Below are 16,428 nucleotides of genomic sequence, written 5' to 3'. Positions count from 1 at the left end.
TGCTAAGAAGCCATTAGGCTGATGCCAATGCTATCAAGTGCAGAAGAGGCACCAACACAGCAAGGCGAAGATGCTTGAACCATCCATCCCTGCTGTTCCCGGGTCGTTCCTGGCCCTCCTGACTGCAGAAGCAGCTTAAACACACGTTGTATGGTCAGAACAGGATCAGTTTATTGTCCTACTTTAAGCTCCAGCAGTTAAGACCAAAGAGATCCCCAAACAGCCCTGGCCACATCATTTCAATACTGGCTTCTCCATTAGGGGAAACACTGATTTCCCCTCCCTCTCTATTGTTTTTTTCCATTAATTTTTATTCATTTTCCAGTTTAGTAGAATGGATAGCTGATAGTTCCTAAGGGTCTATAATGTATAATTGCAGTTCACGTTTAGTCAAGCAAAAAACATTTATCAAATACATCCCGATCACCATTGTGCTTTCGTCCTTTTGGCTGTAGTTTACCTGCAGAGACACAAACCAGGGCTCTACCTATGCACCATGATACCAGTTTCCTCTTCTCTAGATAAAGTAGCTGGTGCCTGAATGTCTGATGTGAGAGGTGGCAAGGACAGCTGTGTCTGGTAGAAGTAAACATCACTAAGATCTCCTCCAGGATACACCTGAGCTGCGGGACTGTAGTCCTCCACAGTATAAAGGAAGGACCCTCACTCTCCATTTCTTACCTGGGTATCTGTCAGCCACTTGTCAATTTCTTTCAGAAGTCACATTTTCACTGGCTTTGGTACACAATAGTCAGTTTTACCATTAGACATGTAGATCATTCCATCAACTTATATGCCTGGAATATGTGTTTGGTATTCAAGAAAACCATTCAGAAGTCTTAAAATACAGATTTAAAAAGAAAAAATATTTTGGAAAATGAGACAGTCCACCATTTTCTTTTAGCCTGTCTATAAGAGTCAAACTGAAAAAACAGAACTCTGATCATGCATCCGATTTTGCAGTTACTTAACTGGAGGATCAGGACCAAACTTCTAAAAAAACGCCTAGGTTAACATAGTTTCTTTCAACTTTTACCTTTCCCCGTTAATGATCTCTAACTCAAATACTAAGTATTTAGATACTTTTAGCAAGGCTCAATGCAGATCCTCTTGTACATCCATTTCGAATTTTGTTCCCCAAAACTGAGCGTGTACAATAACAAATCTCTAACTCAAATACTAAGTATTTAGATACTTTTAGCAAGGCTCAATGCAGATCCTCTTGTACATCCATTTTGAATTTTGTTCCCCAAAACTGAGCGTGTACAATAACAAATGGCAGTGTGTCAGAAGTGCAGTAGAGGTAAATTAACTTGGAAAAGAAAAGTAAACTTGGAAGGGCATCCTGGCTTTCATTTGCAAATCTACATTCAAGAATTCTTGTTATCTCTTTCACTTATTGCACAGAACTGTAGTGCCTGGTATTTCCTTCTACAGTGTTAGTGGATGCAGGGGATCTGCAGAAGTACAACTGAAGTTTGCACATCTGAATTTAATCTTTCGAGTTTAGTTAATGCCATCTGCTATCTCTCTGGATTGGAACATATTTGATTTTATATTTTTAGAAAGAATATTGTTTTGTTATTTGAAACAGAATGTGAAATTCAATGAAATGAAACACACAACCATTCTTTTTTTAGAAAGGAAAATTTATTTATGGTTACATATACCACATATAAAATTAACATTTAACTGAAACATGTAATTGTTTCAATCATTTATGACTAAACACTTACAATGTTGACTACAAAACTGTACAGTTTATATTTAGTAACCGATTCTTACAGCATAGTGCAATTGTAACATTTTATAAACAAAATAATTTGTGCCTTTTTTTAAATAAAGTGCATTAAATTACTATCTTGTAACAACAAGAAGCTCTGTAGTTGCAATCCAAAGCTTTATTATTAAGGGAAACTGAGGCAAAGATGTTTCACTTCCTTTTAAAATTACTTCATATACTGGCAAGCTATGGTTCAAACTTCAACCACAGTTAAATAAAAAAACCCCTTAAATTAGTATAAGAAATAACCACAGACCTTTATGTATTAAACCAGTAATTGGTTCTCATATGAAAAGCACAACATGCAGAATTTAAAGCCATTTGGCTCCTAATGAGATGTGTAGTGTGAGAACTGCCCCCATGCAACTGCTTTTGCTAAAGCTTTTAGAATTCAGCATGGCACCACACTTCAGTCTATAGTATCAGGAGTTTACGTGAATCATATGAAGTTTCCTAGGAAAAACTCTCTCTGAGAATTTCATGAGATAAGCATGATAAACCACAGGTTGTTTTAAACTGCATTTGGCAATAAAAAAAAAAAGTTGGGGTTTAGTTACTAAGTCTAGAAAATTACAAATGGTTCTACTAGCCTAGGGTATTCCAAATTTCATGGCCTGAAGTTAAATACAGTTTTAGGGCTTTATTTCAGAGGCACAGTTATAACATTTTATCCTATGAAATGTCTTCTTACTTGTAAACACATTTACGATCAACTTTTGTAGGTTTTAGCGGTGACAGTAAAGCTGAGATCAAACAAAGGACAACACAACTGTAGATTTTAGCCCCAAAGAGTAAAAAGATGTAGACATACAAAATGGATAGAGGTCTAATGTGGCTCTTTCTACAACTAATGACAAAAGTAAGAATGCCCGTTTCCTTCGGTGGGCTCTGGCTGAGGCCCAACAGAAAAGTCTGTATTCTTCTCCTCCTTCATACATACATGGGGCCGCTATCAGCTTCAACGGAAAATATACTTGAGCATGTGCAAGTAACCCTAGAGACTGCCTGAGTATTTTGCTGTGTATGTAATCTAGGCAATTTACCTGCCTCTTCAGCTGCAATACCCATTCCACACTTTTGGCACAAATCACACGTACTGTTTCCACATTCTGGAAAACTGCATTTTCCTCCTATACATTTTAACCTGTGGGACCGGCTTGGGTTCAGAAGCAGACTGCTGTACATTCAGCCACACTGCTTTGGGACAGCTGCCGCGTAAAAAGGTGCCGGCTGGAACGTGCTAACTCACAGCAGCGAGTTATTCTCCTCCTCCCTGACTAAGGGAAGTCTCTGCTTACATTGAAAAGGAAATACAAAAGAAAGGAGCTTAAATTTGGTTGGAATGTGACTAAAGGCTCACTATTTTCTGTCATGTCTTCAGAAAGCTCTCTGCTGAGAGTAGAGCTCCCTTCCAAACTCAGCATGCTTTGACCCTGCAATCAACATTGTAGAAAAGCCTCACTTCTGTGCCATTTTCTCATGAGCCCTCTGTGGTGGAGGCACCACAAGGTGGACTGAGCGCTGCTCATACATTAAGGGAGTACATTGTCTGTCAGAGGGCAACCAAAGAGCAGCAAAACTAAAACCCATGGATGAGGAGCAACTCCCCAAGCTTCATGAGGACACAAAAGTACATCCCTTTCAGGATGTGGCCATCTCAATTTTCAAAGGGCCAGGTCATGTTGCTTTCATTCGCATACTATAAAATATCTCTTCCCAAAGCAATGAAAGCTGAATTCCTGATTACTTTGATGATTTTAGCAAACACTGAGAAGGAAAATTCTACGGGGCCTAGAAATAATCAATACATTATGAGCTCCATGACCTAGGCTCTAAATCTTACAGGTCCTAGTCCCTTTTCCTAGAAAGCCCCTGAAGTATGTGTATTTCACTTGCCCTTTAAAAACAAATGTCTAAGGTTTTTTTGATACTGCAATATTCCCCAGATCAGCATTAGCCCGTGCAAAATGTGCACCTGTGTCACATGACTGCGAGGACTGCTCATGATCTGTGCAGTCCTGCCACCAAAGCACCTATGAAAGAGAGAGAGAACAGGGAACAGTGTGCACAGAACATAACTGCTATATAGGCTCATGTTAGTGATAAATATCCTTCTTGTATTCTGTCAGATCTGTGGCCATGTAACACATTCCTGTAATCCCAAAGCTGACAGTGGGGTTTTGTCCAAATCAAAGATTTGGGAATTTACCTCTCTTCCAAAACCTCTGGATTGTCTTTGGTGAAATACCAATTACTGACCACTGAATCTTTCAGTGTTTGCAACATTCATACAAGTTTGGCAACGTTTTTCTTTAATCACATGAAACTGCCTAGCCAAAGAGGTTCCACTTTGACCATTACAACATCAAAGGCATAGAGCACATCCAGCATATCATACATATAAAAAGTAAATAATCATAATTATGTATATATTTAAGTATGTAATTATACTATTTAAGTATGATAGCTCATAATAATTAAGTTAATGGCATACCAAAATACTCTAAGAAACTGTTTCTCCACTCACATGTAATATAACTAGTACTTAAGTTCTTTAAGTTGAACCTGGACATAGGTATTGCCTTTTAAAAATTAGTTCATACTTTTTTAAAAAACAAATCTATTTTGTTGGCATTGATTCCTTAAAAGGGAAAGGCCACTCCATTTTCCAAGGTGGATCCTTGCAGGATGCAGTCTTCAGCATGTGCAGTTAGTATTGGCTTGCTTTTTTCTTGAGAAAATGGGACTAGGCCCCTGCTCAGACATCATGGTAGATCATATGATTCAGATCAAATGGATTGAGAATAAAAAAAGAGCATCAAAGCATCACCAGTATAAAGCAAGCAGTAGCAGTTCACTTGCTTCCCCACCCCCCACGCGTATCCGATAAACTTCCAACGTAAGGCAAATGCTCACTGAATCTGTTCAATGAAAAAGTGCTGCTGATATATTTGAAAGGGTTGTAACAAACTATTAAAACCTTTGTAAATAAGCTTTTACCAAAGAATGCAACACTGTACTTATGAGAGGCAGGTTCTTAGAATCATAGAATCACTGAGGATGAAAAATACCTTTAAGATCATCAAGTCCAACTGTAAATCAATGTTTGTCTCCAAACAGAATGGAAAATTCTATGGGGCCTAGAAGTAATCAATACATTATGAGCTCCATACATAGGCCCTAAATCTTACAGGTCCTAGTCCCTTTTCCTAGAAAGCCCCTGAAGCATGTGTATTTAACTTGCCCTTTAAAAAAAAAAAACAAAAACCCCTAAGTTTTTTTGATACAGCAATATTCCCCAGATCAGCATCAGCCAGTGCAAATCATCAAGTCCAACTGTAAATCAGTGTTTGTCTTCAAACAGAAAGGACTGTGCCAAACATCTTCCTACTGGGGAACAATAAAAAAAGAGAAAAAAGAAAGAAAAAAAAAGAAACACACCCCCCACCCCATAATCCTGTGGCCATCACCTGAATTACTTTCAAATAGCAATTTAATGAAGTCCCTAAATGTGCAGTCAATGTCTGCAAGCACTCTATGCTTTTTAGAAAGGTCAGTTTTACTTAGAGATAGCAGGTAAACAAATCAGTTCACTCGTTCTGGGACACAAACCTCTTACCCACTACCTGGGAGGGGGAAATCCATAATACTATCTCGTCCCGTTAAATATCTAGCACGTCAGCAAGTCTGTAAAAATTGCCTTGGCATACATAGAGTGCAAAACAAAAGGTTTGGAGAGGTGAGGACAATTTCCTTAAAAGCCAATTCAAGGAGTTTGGTGTGGCAAGCTTAACAGACCTTTGTTTTAAAATCAGTTTTACTCTCTCAACCCATTTGCAAAGAACCTCCACTGGAAAATCTCCCCTTATGCTTTCAATGGCAATGAATTAGTCTGCATCACAGCAGTGATGCACTAGTTAACTGCAATATGGTTTCATGTAACCTACATTCAGGTTTGGCTTTTTCCTTCTCTTCTAGAAGAAGTTTGTGTGACAGTGAAATATGCAACTGTTTCTTCTCATCTGGTTTACAAGTTCACAATAATTGTGTGAATAAACTGCAGCATGGACTTTTTTAGTTTTTTAGTGCAAACGCATATTGTTTTCAAGGAAACAGTTACTGTAAAGTCACAGACTCAGCTGCTCCTCCGAAGAAACAGAAATACATAATGACTTACTGTAAAATAATCTGCTGTTGGTTCTACTTTTGTATTTTCCGTATTTTTTCACAAAAAAAAAAAAACAACCTTCTGATTTCAAGTGAAGCCTTGTAAGATTGTACTAAAGACGAATAATAATGTGAGTAAAACATTTGAGATCAAGTTTTCAAGGGAGGAGGACGTCACTTCTGATCCCATTTATTCCTCCATGTTCTCTGGACACCATTCAACAGCAATACTGCCAGTCTCAAGGGCACAGGACTGCTGCGCTACACCCCAGAACAATGACACCCCCAGGGCCCATCTCACGTGCTCTGTGTATGTGAGGTAAGGTTCAAAATGGACAGTTCAAAACAACCTCACAGGGGATGCATTTATTAAGCATCCTTCCTATCCAAGCTCAAGCACCCATTCCCTCCTGATTCACCAGGACTTCCATCCTCTCATCTTTCATCATCCACCTAACATGAAAGCACATATCCTTGCAGTTCATCCACATTTTTAATCTATTAAAAGGAATTGCAATTCTTGGTCTGAAGAAGCCAGTAGCACCCAGTTTTATGGAGTAATTTCCTTTTGTACCAAAAAAGTATTTCCAGATATAAGACCTTTCAAATTTACTAGGAGTCACATCATTCTTTTAGTGACAGATGTGCATACCTAATTTATCCTTCCTGTACTACTGCCTATTCATGACATGTAAATCATGCCCCTTTCCTTTAGTCCACTCTCAATAAGCAGAGTTAAGAGATTTTATTTTTTTTTTTCTCCACTGCATATCTCTGGGTCACCACTAAGCCAAAGTAAATGTGGCACTGAAAGAGTCATCGCTTTATATAATGGCATTCGAAAACCAGAAAAAAAGAATCAGGAAATTGAAATATTACTTAAAATTGTGTTTCCCGGTTATAGTAATGCACTTTTTTCTGCACTGGCCTTTTTTTTTCTGGTTAAGCACCAAATTTCACAGGTTTTTGAGTAGCCCTGCCGCCTAATATAATACCAACAGGGCTTCTTGCTGACATGGCAATAACAAACAGGCTTCTTGCTTGACACACTAAGTGTGCAATACGCTAAGCATGTGAAAATTTTGCTTTTCTAAGCTTACCACTGAAGCTATCAAACTGTTTTTGTAAAGTGGCTTCCTGCGGTATTATTAAAAAGATGTTGTCTAGTTGCAAACAACAACTCTGGTGGCAAATAGCCATTTGTTCCTGTAAAGGACAGATTATTTACTGCATTTAATCAACGTACTGGAGCAACCTCTTGTTCTAGAATCAGTTGCTCCAAAAGGCAGCAAAGTAAAACCTTGAAACTATTCTCAGATATTCTCCCAAAGAGATGTGATGAGTCTATGTGTAGATATTTAACATCTTTAATTATGTCTTTCATAGCTGCATTCTTGATACCCCTCAAGTACACCACCGCAATACCTGCTCCTGAACAGTTGGCCAGTGGCACTTAAAAATATTCTTGAATTCTTACAACATAGGATCCATATCCAGTGACAGTCTATCTGACATGGTCATCAGAAATGCTGTCGGCCTTTTTCTGGTGCTATTCCTATACACCTAGGACTTGATCTGTCTACAGCTGGTGTGCAAGCATACTATTCTTATTCCCACTCACAACAGAGCTGTTACATCAAACTGTACTGCACTGGCAACCATGCTAGTCCTCCTACTTTTGCTACAAAGCTTTTATACTGACTTGTGGGTATTCAGGATTTTCTAGAAAACTTCCAGAGTTGGTTTCTGTTTCAAGGACAGAGAACCATTCAGTATCTCTGATAAAGTGACAGAACAGCTGGTGTTTTTTTAAATAGTGACCACTCTGTCCAATTCTTATTTTTCCTTCTTTATTGTACATACAAAAAGCAGACCATACAAATTTTCTCTCCATAATTTCAGGGCCAACGTTTTGCAAATACGGTTCTGAATGTTACAGAACCACATTTTTTTTTTTAAAGTAATGAGTGTGTAGTTATATTTCAGGGTCTTGGTTTGTAGTGATGCTATTTTATCCCAACCTCCAGTCACACTGCAGGCTGCTCATTGCTTTTGAGAAATGAATCCATAAGTATCTTATTTTTTAAAAGCTAAACAATCCCTAAAAAAATGAGGCAACAGAAAAATAACTCTTTGGGGACAGAATAGGGGCTGGTCTAAACCAAAGTTCACTGCTGTCCATGGAGGAGTTTTAGTGACTTCAAGATGCCTCAAGGCTGGCCCCTGAACATGAAGGATGGACACAGCTTCTTATGTCACTGAGTGTCCACGGTAGGAAGATGCAGCAGTGACAGCAGACGTTTCAGCTTGCTTCCAAATACCTTGGGTATTGGTAGGGGTGTTTTTCAATGATATCATAGCCTTGTTCTTTTAAAAGCCAAGCTGTCTTCAGGATGGGCTAGCACCATTTATCATATCCATCTTGATGGGCATGACAAATTCACATATTCTCAGTTTTTGTTTAGTGAAGAGTATTCTTAGTATTAAGTTACAATCGGAAATCCTGAACACAACAAATTTATCCATAGAATGCTGTACAATTAAATGCCAAACAATGAAAAGAATAAAAATCCCCACTGCAATACATAATTCTCTCTTGCAAATAGCACGAATTCAGGATCCAAGAACTAAGGTAGAAGGTTATTGATGAGTAATTCTATTCAGGAACTCAGTAATTGTGGGACACTATTTCTGGTTGGTTTGTGTTACATCAGTCTGATAGCAACTGCTTAACAAAGGAAGACTTCTGCTTATGCAAGTTACTAGTTTTTGTCTAAAGAATATATTGCTTCCTCTCTATTGCTCTGAGTTTACTTAGCAGTTTATAGTATCCGCAACATGGAGGATTTTATTGCTAAAAACTTATTTCCCCTTATTGCTGAAATTTTACTGTTAGGAGAAATGGTTTAAAAGAAAAAAAGACAATTAAAAAAAAAAAATCCTCTCCCAAGAGTTGAGGATGAATATATGAAAAAACTGACTACAGTACATTTTGCCCATCAAGATACAACCTGTTACTAACTTTGTGTCAAGTGGTTTTAATAAATAAAAATGAACAATTCTTTAAACTAAAATACACAGTAAGAAAAAAGTACTTTGTCATTACAATGAAGACATGAAAAATACTTTACTGTACATAGAATGGTGAATCTAACACCTGGCCTTACACACAGGTGTTGTTTGATGGGAAAACAAAATGACAGAATCCTGAAAGCTGGCTGGGTTTCTGCCAGTTTCAGAGGAATCTTAGGTGGATATTGGCACCTCACCATGCAGAACCAGGGCCTCCACTGTAACTTTGAGGTGATAGCAGAGAATTGCTTAATGCCGCAGGGTCTGAAAAGTGGCTGTCTGTCAAGCGTTTCTTTTGTGCAAGTGAGGTAGGCAGCTTTGTACCCACAGCTCTACCCCTACGTCCTAGAGTTCATTCAGAGGCGTGTTATACAGCATCTATACAGTACTGTCTGACAGCTGTGGGCACGCCTATGTCATTGACTTCCAGTAGGATTTTCTGGCCTATGCTGCACAGTCTCTAAGAACATATTTCTGGAAGAGGCAGCATCCTCACTGGAGGTCACAGCAGTAACTTGGGAGGCATAATCATGTTTTTCATCTGTCTGTGGTAAAAGATAACCACGTGCTCCTCCTCAAACGAGGGCAAATCACATCCCTATGAGCTAGCTTTATGGGACTTCATAATTAATTCTTCTTCCCTCCATTTGACTTACGCTGCTCCTCAGGAGAGGAGCTTCCAATTACAAATCTCTCTGCTCTGGCACAAGGAAAAGGTTGGCTCCCCCGGCACTCTGGAGAGCCTCTGCGGAGTTCAGCAGCCTGTGGAACGAGGAAGATGACAATGACACTAGGTGAACCACCACGAGAAGAGGTAACAACATTATCTCCCCCTGTGCTGTTTTCTTTTGGCTTCCCTACCACCCGGGTGTTGTGGGGAAAAAAACACTAGTGCCTGTGAGGTTATCCAAGAGGATAAGAACAAATCTGCATAAGCAAAACAACAGTTGTCCTCATGATTGAATTTTGGTCACAGTTGTAGTTGCTCATCTTCATGACGCTTTTTAGCAACTTGATACAGACAAACAAATGAGGAAAAAAAAAAAAGAGGGGGGAGAAACTTTGCATTACTTTAACTTATTTTTTGCTTTTAAAAGTGCCATTCTACATTATTCAGCTCATGACTTTTACTGCCGTTTATTCCCAATACTTAGCATACTTGCAAAACTGCAGGCATACATTGCATGGATATTTATGAAGTGATTATTTCTTATACAAAAATTCCTAACAAAATGCAATGACTAGAGTTCCATTAGCATTCAGAAGTAGATAAAGAACACCAATATCCTATGCCGAGCAGGGGCCATAGTCTAACTGTGCTGAGCATCTGTAAATAGCGGTGAAGCCAAGGGAGCTGCAAGTTCACAGCTCTACTGGACCATGCCATGCAATTATTAAACTAATCACATTACAAAGTAAGAGCCAAATATCATGAAGGTTGAACCAAGTAAATAATGGAATTTGAACCCAGCATTGCAACTAAAATTAATTATTGCTCATAAAAATCTCTACAGAGCCTTGTTTACAGACAACTCATTCACATTTGAGATTCGGCTTTGTGTATAGCATATGATTCTTAACGTCACAGCAACTTTGCCACAAAAAGCTACAGTCATCCAAACGTCCATGTGAAAAGGTCAGATTTCATTTGGAGAAATCCAGACCAGCAACACAGTTGTCTCTACTATCTATACTATACAGGTATATTTTTTCATTCAACTGTAAATATTGCTATTTTTACACTTTAGTTTGTTGGGGTTTTTTTAAACTGTAATGTAAGATACTGAAGCGACAATAGAGTATGCTGACTTTGACGTTCAAAGGAATATAACCTCCTACTGATGCCGGGGCATTAACACATTGAGCTCCCATCAACACTAATGGAAGTGGCACTATGAACTCCCATGCACTGACATTAGGGTACACCTTAAATTCATGAAGACATCTGCCAGGAAGATTTTTCTCTCTGACAAGTCTTCAAATTAGAAAACAATGTTTTATTTCTAGTGCATTCTAACGCGGCTTCGGTAAAAGGTTAGCAGCAGTCTGAAATGTAGCCATTCATGAGAGGAATCTCTGCTTTTTAGACCAGAACTATCACCCTGTAATGAAGTGAGCTGATGTGTACAGTGTGAAGAATCACAATCCGTAATGGATTAAACTGCCAGAAAAGGAGAAAATATTGTTTCATGTTGCAGTTCTGGTTGCATACAATTGTGAACCAGCTCTGAGAATTTATAAACATCAGTATTTTAAATGACATTGCAGAATGATGAAAACAGGTGGTAATAGCTTTGGCTTGATAACAAACTTAAGGGGAACCATTTCATGAGATGCTAAATACGTGTTGCAAGCAGTTTGTAGGTTATTTTGTTAGACATTTTCTTATACACTTCTAAAAAGATAAACTTGTCTGAGAAACTTAGTGTTCCATCTATTGCAAATGCACAGCCAAATGAGGCCGTATTGTTTCATCAATTTGAAAATCCCCCCTGAATTCCTTTTAAAATAGTATAATGAGATCTGATGTCCCATATCTAAGTGAAAACATATGGCTGACTTTTGAAAAGGAAGGCAAAGCATATCATCTGTTTTAACATCCGGCCAGAACTCAGGAGAGAACAGGTAACCCTTTAAAACAATTATCAAGCTAATTCATGCCGAGATGTAAAGTAAAAAGCTATACAAGCATTTCCTCACTGAGAGCAAATTTGTTGCACTGAGATTATTACAGCAAATACCATATAAATCAGTACAATTGGCGATTATTTTGAGAGTATTCTGATGATATACCAATGGGGTAACAGGACTTGCGGTTTCTTTTCTGTTTTAAAAAGAATTAGTGGGGGAAAACATATCCTGTCAACAGACTGTAACATGCAGTATGACTGAACTCAATCATATAAACAGTTTCAAAGGAGGTATGCTGTTTTAATTTAATTTTAATTAGCAAACTTAATGTAAAATCATGGCAAACATGGCAAAGTCTGGGTAATATAACAAAAAGACCCTGAGCAACATTATAAATCTGTAAGAACACTGATTATTTTGATTTTGGAAATCTCCCTTAAACCACTTGATTCATTTTGGTCACTGGGGTTTTCTGTTTACAAAAAGGTCAGTGCATCCTGTGGTTTTTGTATGAACCCATCACACACCATTTAATGAATGCATCTAAACCAAATACAGCATCGCAAGAATGTCTGGAAAGTAACATGTTAAGGAGCATCCTCCTAGCTGCCAATCAGACATCACTGGGTGATCTTGCTCTCTGAGACAGGTTAGAAGGAACACAGCCACAACAGATGAGCCAAAGTGCCTTCTGTATCTCCTGGTTTCTGAAAGCATATATTACAGGATTGATGATGGAATTGTAGGTAGCTGGCAGGAGGGTGGCATAGGTGTATATAGAAGGATAGGTGTAATCTGCTATCAAAGAATAGAGCGTAAAAGGCATCCAGCAAGCAGCAAAAGTCCCCAAAATAATGGCCAAAGTAGACACTCCTTTTCGGGTGGTCACATAGTGGGAAGTGGCCAGGAAATGGTGTTGCAAGGCAATCTGATGGGCATGGCGCATCACGATTTTACAGATTTGAATGTAGAGCTGCAGCATGAGGGCAAACATAAGCAAGAAAGAGACCGAAAGGACAGCTGCATTATTTTTAGTGAGTGGTCTGATAACACTGCAGGTGGATTCATCTCTGAGGCAGTTCCAGCCCATTACAGGCAGCAGTCCAATACAGATAGATGCTCCCCAGAGCAATATAAGCATGACATAGGTAAAAGTGACAGTTCTCTCTGAATTGTAAGTCAAAGCGTAATACAGGGAGAGGTAACGATCAACAGTAATAGCCAGCAAGCTGCCAACAGATGCTGAGAAAGAGGCAACAATCAGTCCAATCGTAACCAGTTTCGTAGCTTCTGATTGCAGAAGGTATGCAAAAACGAAATTGATGATCAATCCAATGCCCGCTAAGAGATCTGCCAGTGCCAGGCTGCCTATCAGGAGGAACATGGGGGCACGAAGACTGGGATTATGGAAAATGATAAGGACCACAATGGCATTTTCGCAGGAGATAAGGGTCCCTGAAGTACACAACACAATGTCCCAGGGGTTTACCAAAAGCTCTGGCTCTGGGTCTACGACAGGAACCAGGGAGGAGCCTGCAGCTGAGGCATTCTCGGTAGAGCTGGCTTCTACATGATCCTGAGGCAACCAGCTCAAATTAACCTTCAGATCTTCATTCATTTTAACCCCTGTCTTCTTCAACGGAAAGACATTTTTTTTAATATTCAGACACAGCACCGGTTACAGCATCCCCAGAGCATGCAACGCCCTAGACAGCAACACCGATCTAATATGTGCAGGCAGACACTTGTTACATAAATGCGACAATAAAAACAAAAATAAAAACACTGGGGGGAAAATACTTAAAACTGCCCCAGATTATCTGCCAAGGGACTGACACACGGAAGCTGAGTGATCCTAACGGTAATTCCCTTCACCTGCATAGGGAAGAAGGCACAGGCACGGGAGGGAGCCCATGAAACGTCTAACACACACCCCCCCCTCCCACCAAGCGCTGCAATTTGGGGTGGGGGCCGGCTGTGGGGCGGTGTAACCCCCGTTATTCTGCAGCCACGATTTCAAAGTGGAATTATTTTCGGTCACGGAGGGAACGGCCAGGATAGGGAAAGGGATAATCCTTTAGCAACCCTCTGTGAGGAAACCCCACCCGGGCTGCGTGAGGAGGTGAGGGGAAGGGGGGGGGGGGGGGGGGGGGGGGCGATATCCCCTGAGAATTTACAAACTCGACGCAGTCACCACACACACGCGGACACCACCACACGCCCCCACGCAACCCCGGCGGCTGTCACCTGGGTTTTCCCCCGGCGGGTCGGAGGAAGGAAGGAAAGGAGAAGGAAGGAACAGAGGGGTCGCCGTGGTCCCTTCAAGGCGGCAGGCGGGACCGACCGGCCGCCCTCACGGCGCGGGGCGGAGGGCGCAGGGCAGGTGCGCGCCCCCTGCGCGCGCGCGTGGCGCGCGTGTCTGTGGCGGGAGTGGGGAGCGCGAGGGAAAGGAGGTGGTGGGGGGGGGGTGTCCTCGTGCGCGCGCGCCTGCGCAGGTGCCTCCCGCCGCGCGCGCGGGGGAGGGCGGGGGGGGGGGGAGAGGGGCGGGGAGGAGCGGGGGGGGCGTTCGCCCCCCCCGCTCCTCCCCGCCCCTCTCCCCCCCCCCCGAGGTAACGCCGCGACCGCCCTCAGAGAGACAGAGATGGCGGTTATGGGGGTGTCCGTCCCCGTCGAGCCTCAAACCCCGCTGATAAGACCCTGAGTGAGCAGCGGGGCTCATCTCCAGAGGCGCCTTTCGTGGCTCCCGGTGTGTAACCGCAGGAAAATAAAAAAATAAAAGTATTGAAAGGTTTAAAGGAGCCACGCGCGGTCGAGGGCCTAGAGCAGGTAGCACCTGGCAGTGGTGCAGGGAGCCTGGGCATTGGGGTTGCTTGGGCATGGGGATGCCCTGTCGTCTTGAGAGGGTGACATTAAGGGACACGCGGGCAGATTGGCTGAGCTGTCACGTACGGGATGGCGCCCATGGGAAATGGGCTTTCGTAGAAACCACTGGGCCATAGGAACCACACCAAACGGCTTTAAACGCCAGCTGGAGATGTTTGCGTGAAGGAAATAGCCTCTCGTGGTCCCCCATGTTGTCAGTGGAGAGAAGCGTGACCTCCAGGACTTGACAAATAAAGGGATGAGTTGGTCTTTAGAAGAACCTGGGCAGTTTTAAGAAAACATGCTTTGTCCTCATTTACACCACCTAAAGCACTTTGGAAAACGTGGCCCCGAGGGACAACTGGAATCTGGAGGGAAAAGTTCCTTCTCCCTTGTTGTGTAATGTGCTCGGCAAGCGTGCGTGACGCCGTCCTTCATTCGGGTCTACCTCAGTCACTGTGTTAAGCCTTGGGAAACTTTGCTGGATCATCCCAGATGATTCATTCATATTCCTAGTGACCCTCCTGCTTCATAACAAGGATTAAAAGTGGATATCACCTTGCTGTTGATGGCTGTCTTCCTGATTTATCCACTGATTTCTTATGTGACAGTGTAACAAACACTTTCCTCTGATCTAGACTCAGTATGTTTGGTATGTTTCAGCATCTGTCACTCTTACATTTAGAACAGTTATATTAAAAAATGCAAAAGCTTTTCTTCATCCTGTTTAAACATTTGTATCACAAATGGGGAAGACCAGCATTTCAATTAAATATTTTAATTTAGGACTTTGGAGAGCTGCTTTTATTCACTTAGTTTGTGAATGATTTTCATTCCAATTGCAACACATTATAAACAAGCTAATGTTTGTTTCCTGTATTGCCAGTTTGTCTCTATTAGTGAGATGGTGGACTGTCTTGGTCATTAGGGCAGATGGCACTGGCACAGATCTCACCCTGTAGCACTACAGAACACTTGTAATTTAGAGGAAAATGTCTTTTTAGGCATTGTGAAAATTAACAGATGCAAAAATTATTGATGGGTCATAGCTAAAAAGATCTTGTACCACTGTCTTGCCACTGATTTCTGTCTCTCTCTCATGAGCATGCTGATATAGATGATGTCCACTGACCCTCAAGCTAGCACAGAACAGCCTAGTGCTGCTGGAACAGGAAGCAGAGGTCGGGCTGTACTGGCTCTGGACACGAGCTGGGATCCCTGTCTGACGCTGTGACTGCCATGGTGACATACAAATATACCCTGGCCTATCTCAGGTAACACAGTATGACTTTGTATAATCTTGGCATATCCTGAGGCATTAGATGTGAAATCTAGTGCTGTTATCTATCTCAGGGTATAGTTTGGAAGTTGCTCACTGTTCAGGCAGTCTGTGGCCTGCAGAGTCCAGGAGGTCTGGATGAGTTGAGGCACGTGCACTTCTCTCCTTCAGGGAGCTGTGACTGGCAATACATAGGAACTGGCTCTGGGTCTGTGCCTCAGCCATGTCCTGTGTGGCAAGTCCACTTCCAGGACCCTGTGTGCCATGGATCGAAGCCTGTTCATACAGCCAAGAGGTGAAGAACGTCACCCGGTCCAGTGATGTCCTGGTCTGAACAGTAGGAGCATCAGGCTTTGAGATGCCTCCTGATTTACTCAGTAAGTACAGAGCTGTCCTTAGAAACCAAACAGCCCAATTCAAAGAGGAAGAAATGATCCTTACGTAAATTGTTCACAATTTACCCCTTTGCCTGGGGCCTTACCAGATAGCAGTCCTTCTTTCAGAAAATCCAGCAGGTCTGCATGCCTCTCTTATTCCTTCCCTCTCTTCTTAATGGTTTTTTATAGGGTTCTAGGCTTTAATCCATATAACAAAAAACCACCCTGAAGGAGGACCAAGTCAAATGACAGTCCTT

The 16,428-nt window shown here is 41.4% G+C and overlaps 1 protein-coding gene across 2 annotated transcripts; it reads right to left on the bottom strand.

The window, feature by feature from the left end:
* Positions 1 to 1,677: 1,677 nt before the first annotated feature.
* GPR12 (G protein-coupled receptor 12) lies at positions 1,678 to 14,058 on the bottom strand. Of its 2 annotated transcripts, none has more exons than XM_074915015.1 (2): positions 13,901 to 14,058; positions 1,678 to 13,286 (listed from the first exon to the last, which is right to left on the bottom strand). In XM_074915015.1, exon 2 carries the CDS (start codon positions 13,269 to 13,271, stop codon positions 12,267 to 12,269), a length of 1,005 nt encoding a protein of 334 aa, XP_074771116.1. In that variant the 5' UTR covers positions 13,272 to 13,286; positions 13,901 to 14,058; the 3' UTR covers positions 1,678 to 12,266. The 2 variants fall into 2 exon arrangements, with proteins under 2 accessions (XP_074771116.1, XP_074771126.1); XM_074915025.1 differs by having other exon boundaries at positions 1,678 to 13,283.
* Positions 14,059 to 16,428: the final 2,370 nt, after the last annotated feature.

Source organism: Athene noctua, chromosome 1, assembly GCF_965140245.1.
Source record: "Athene noctua chromosome 1, bAthNoc1.hap1.1, whole genome shotgun sequence".
NCBI classification, from domain to species: domain Eukaryota; kingdom Metazoa; phylum Chordata; class Aves; order Strigiformes; family Strigidae; genus Athene; species Athene noctua.
This window is presented reverse-complemented; position numbering and strand designations above follow the sequence as displayed.

What these genes read in the sequence shown, in the direction of transcription:
- GPR12 (XM_074915015.1), bottom strand. Translation starts at nt 13,271, where the DNA reads ATGAATGAAGATCTGAAGGTTAATTTGAGCTGGTTGCCTCAGGATCAT.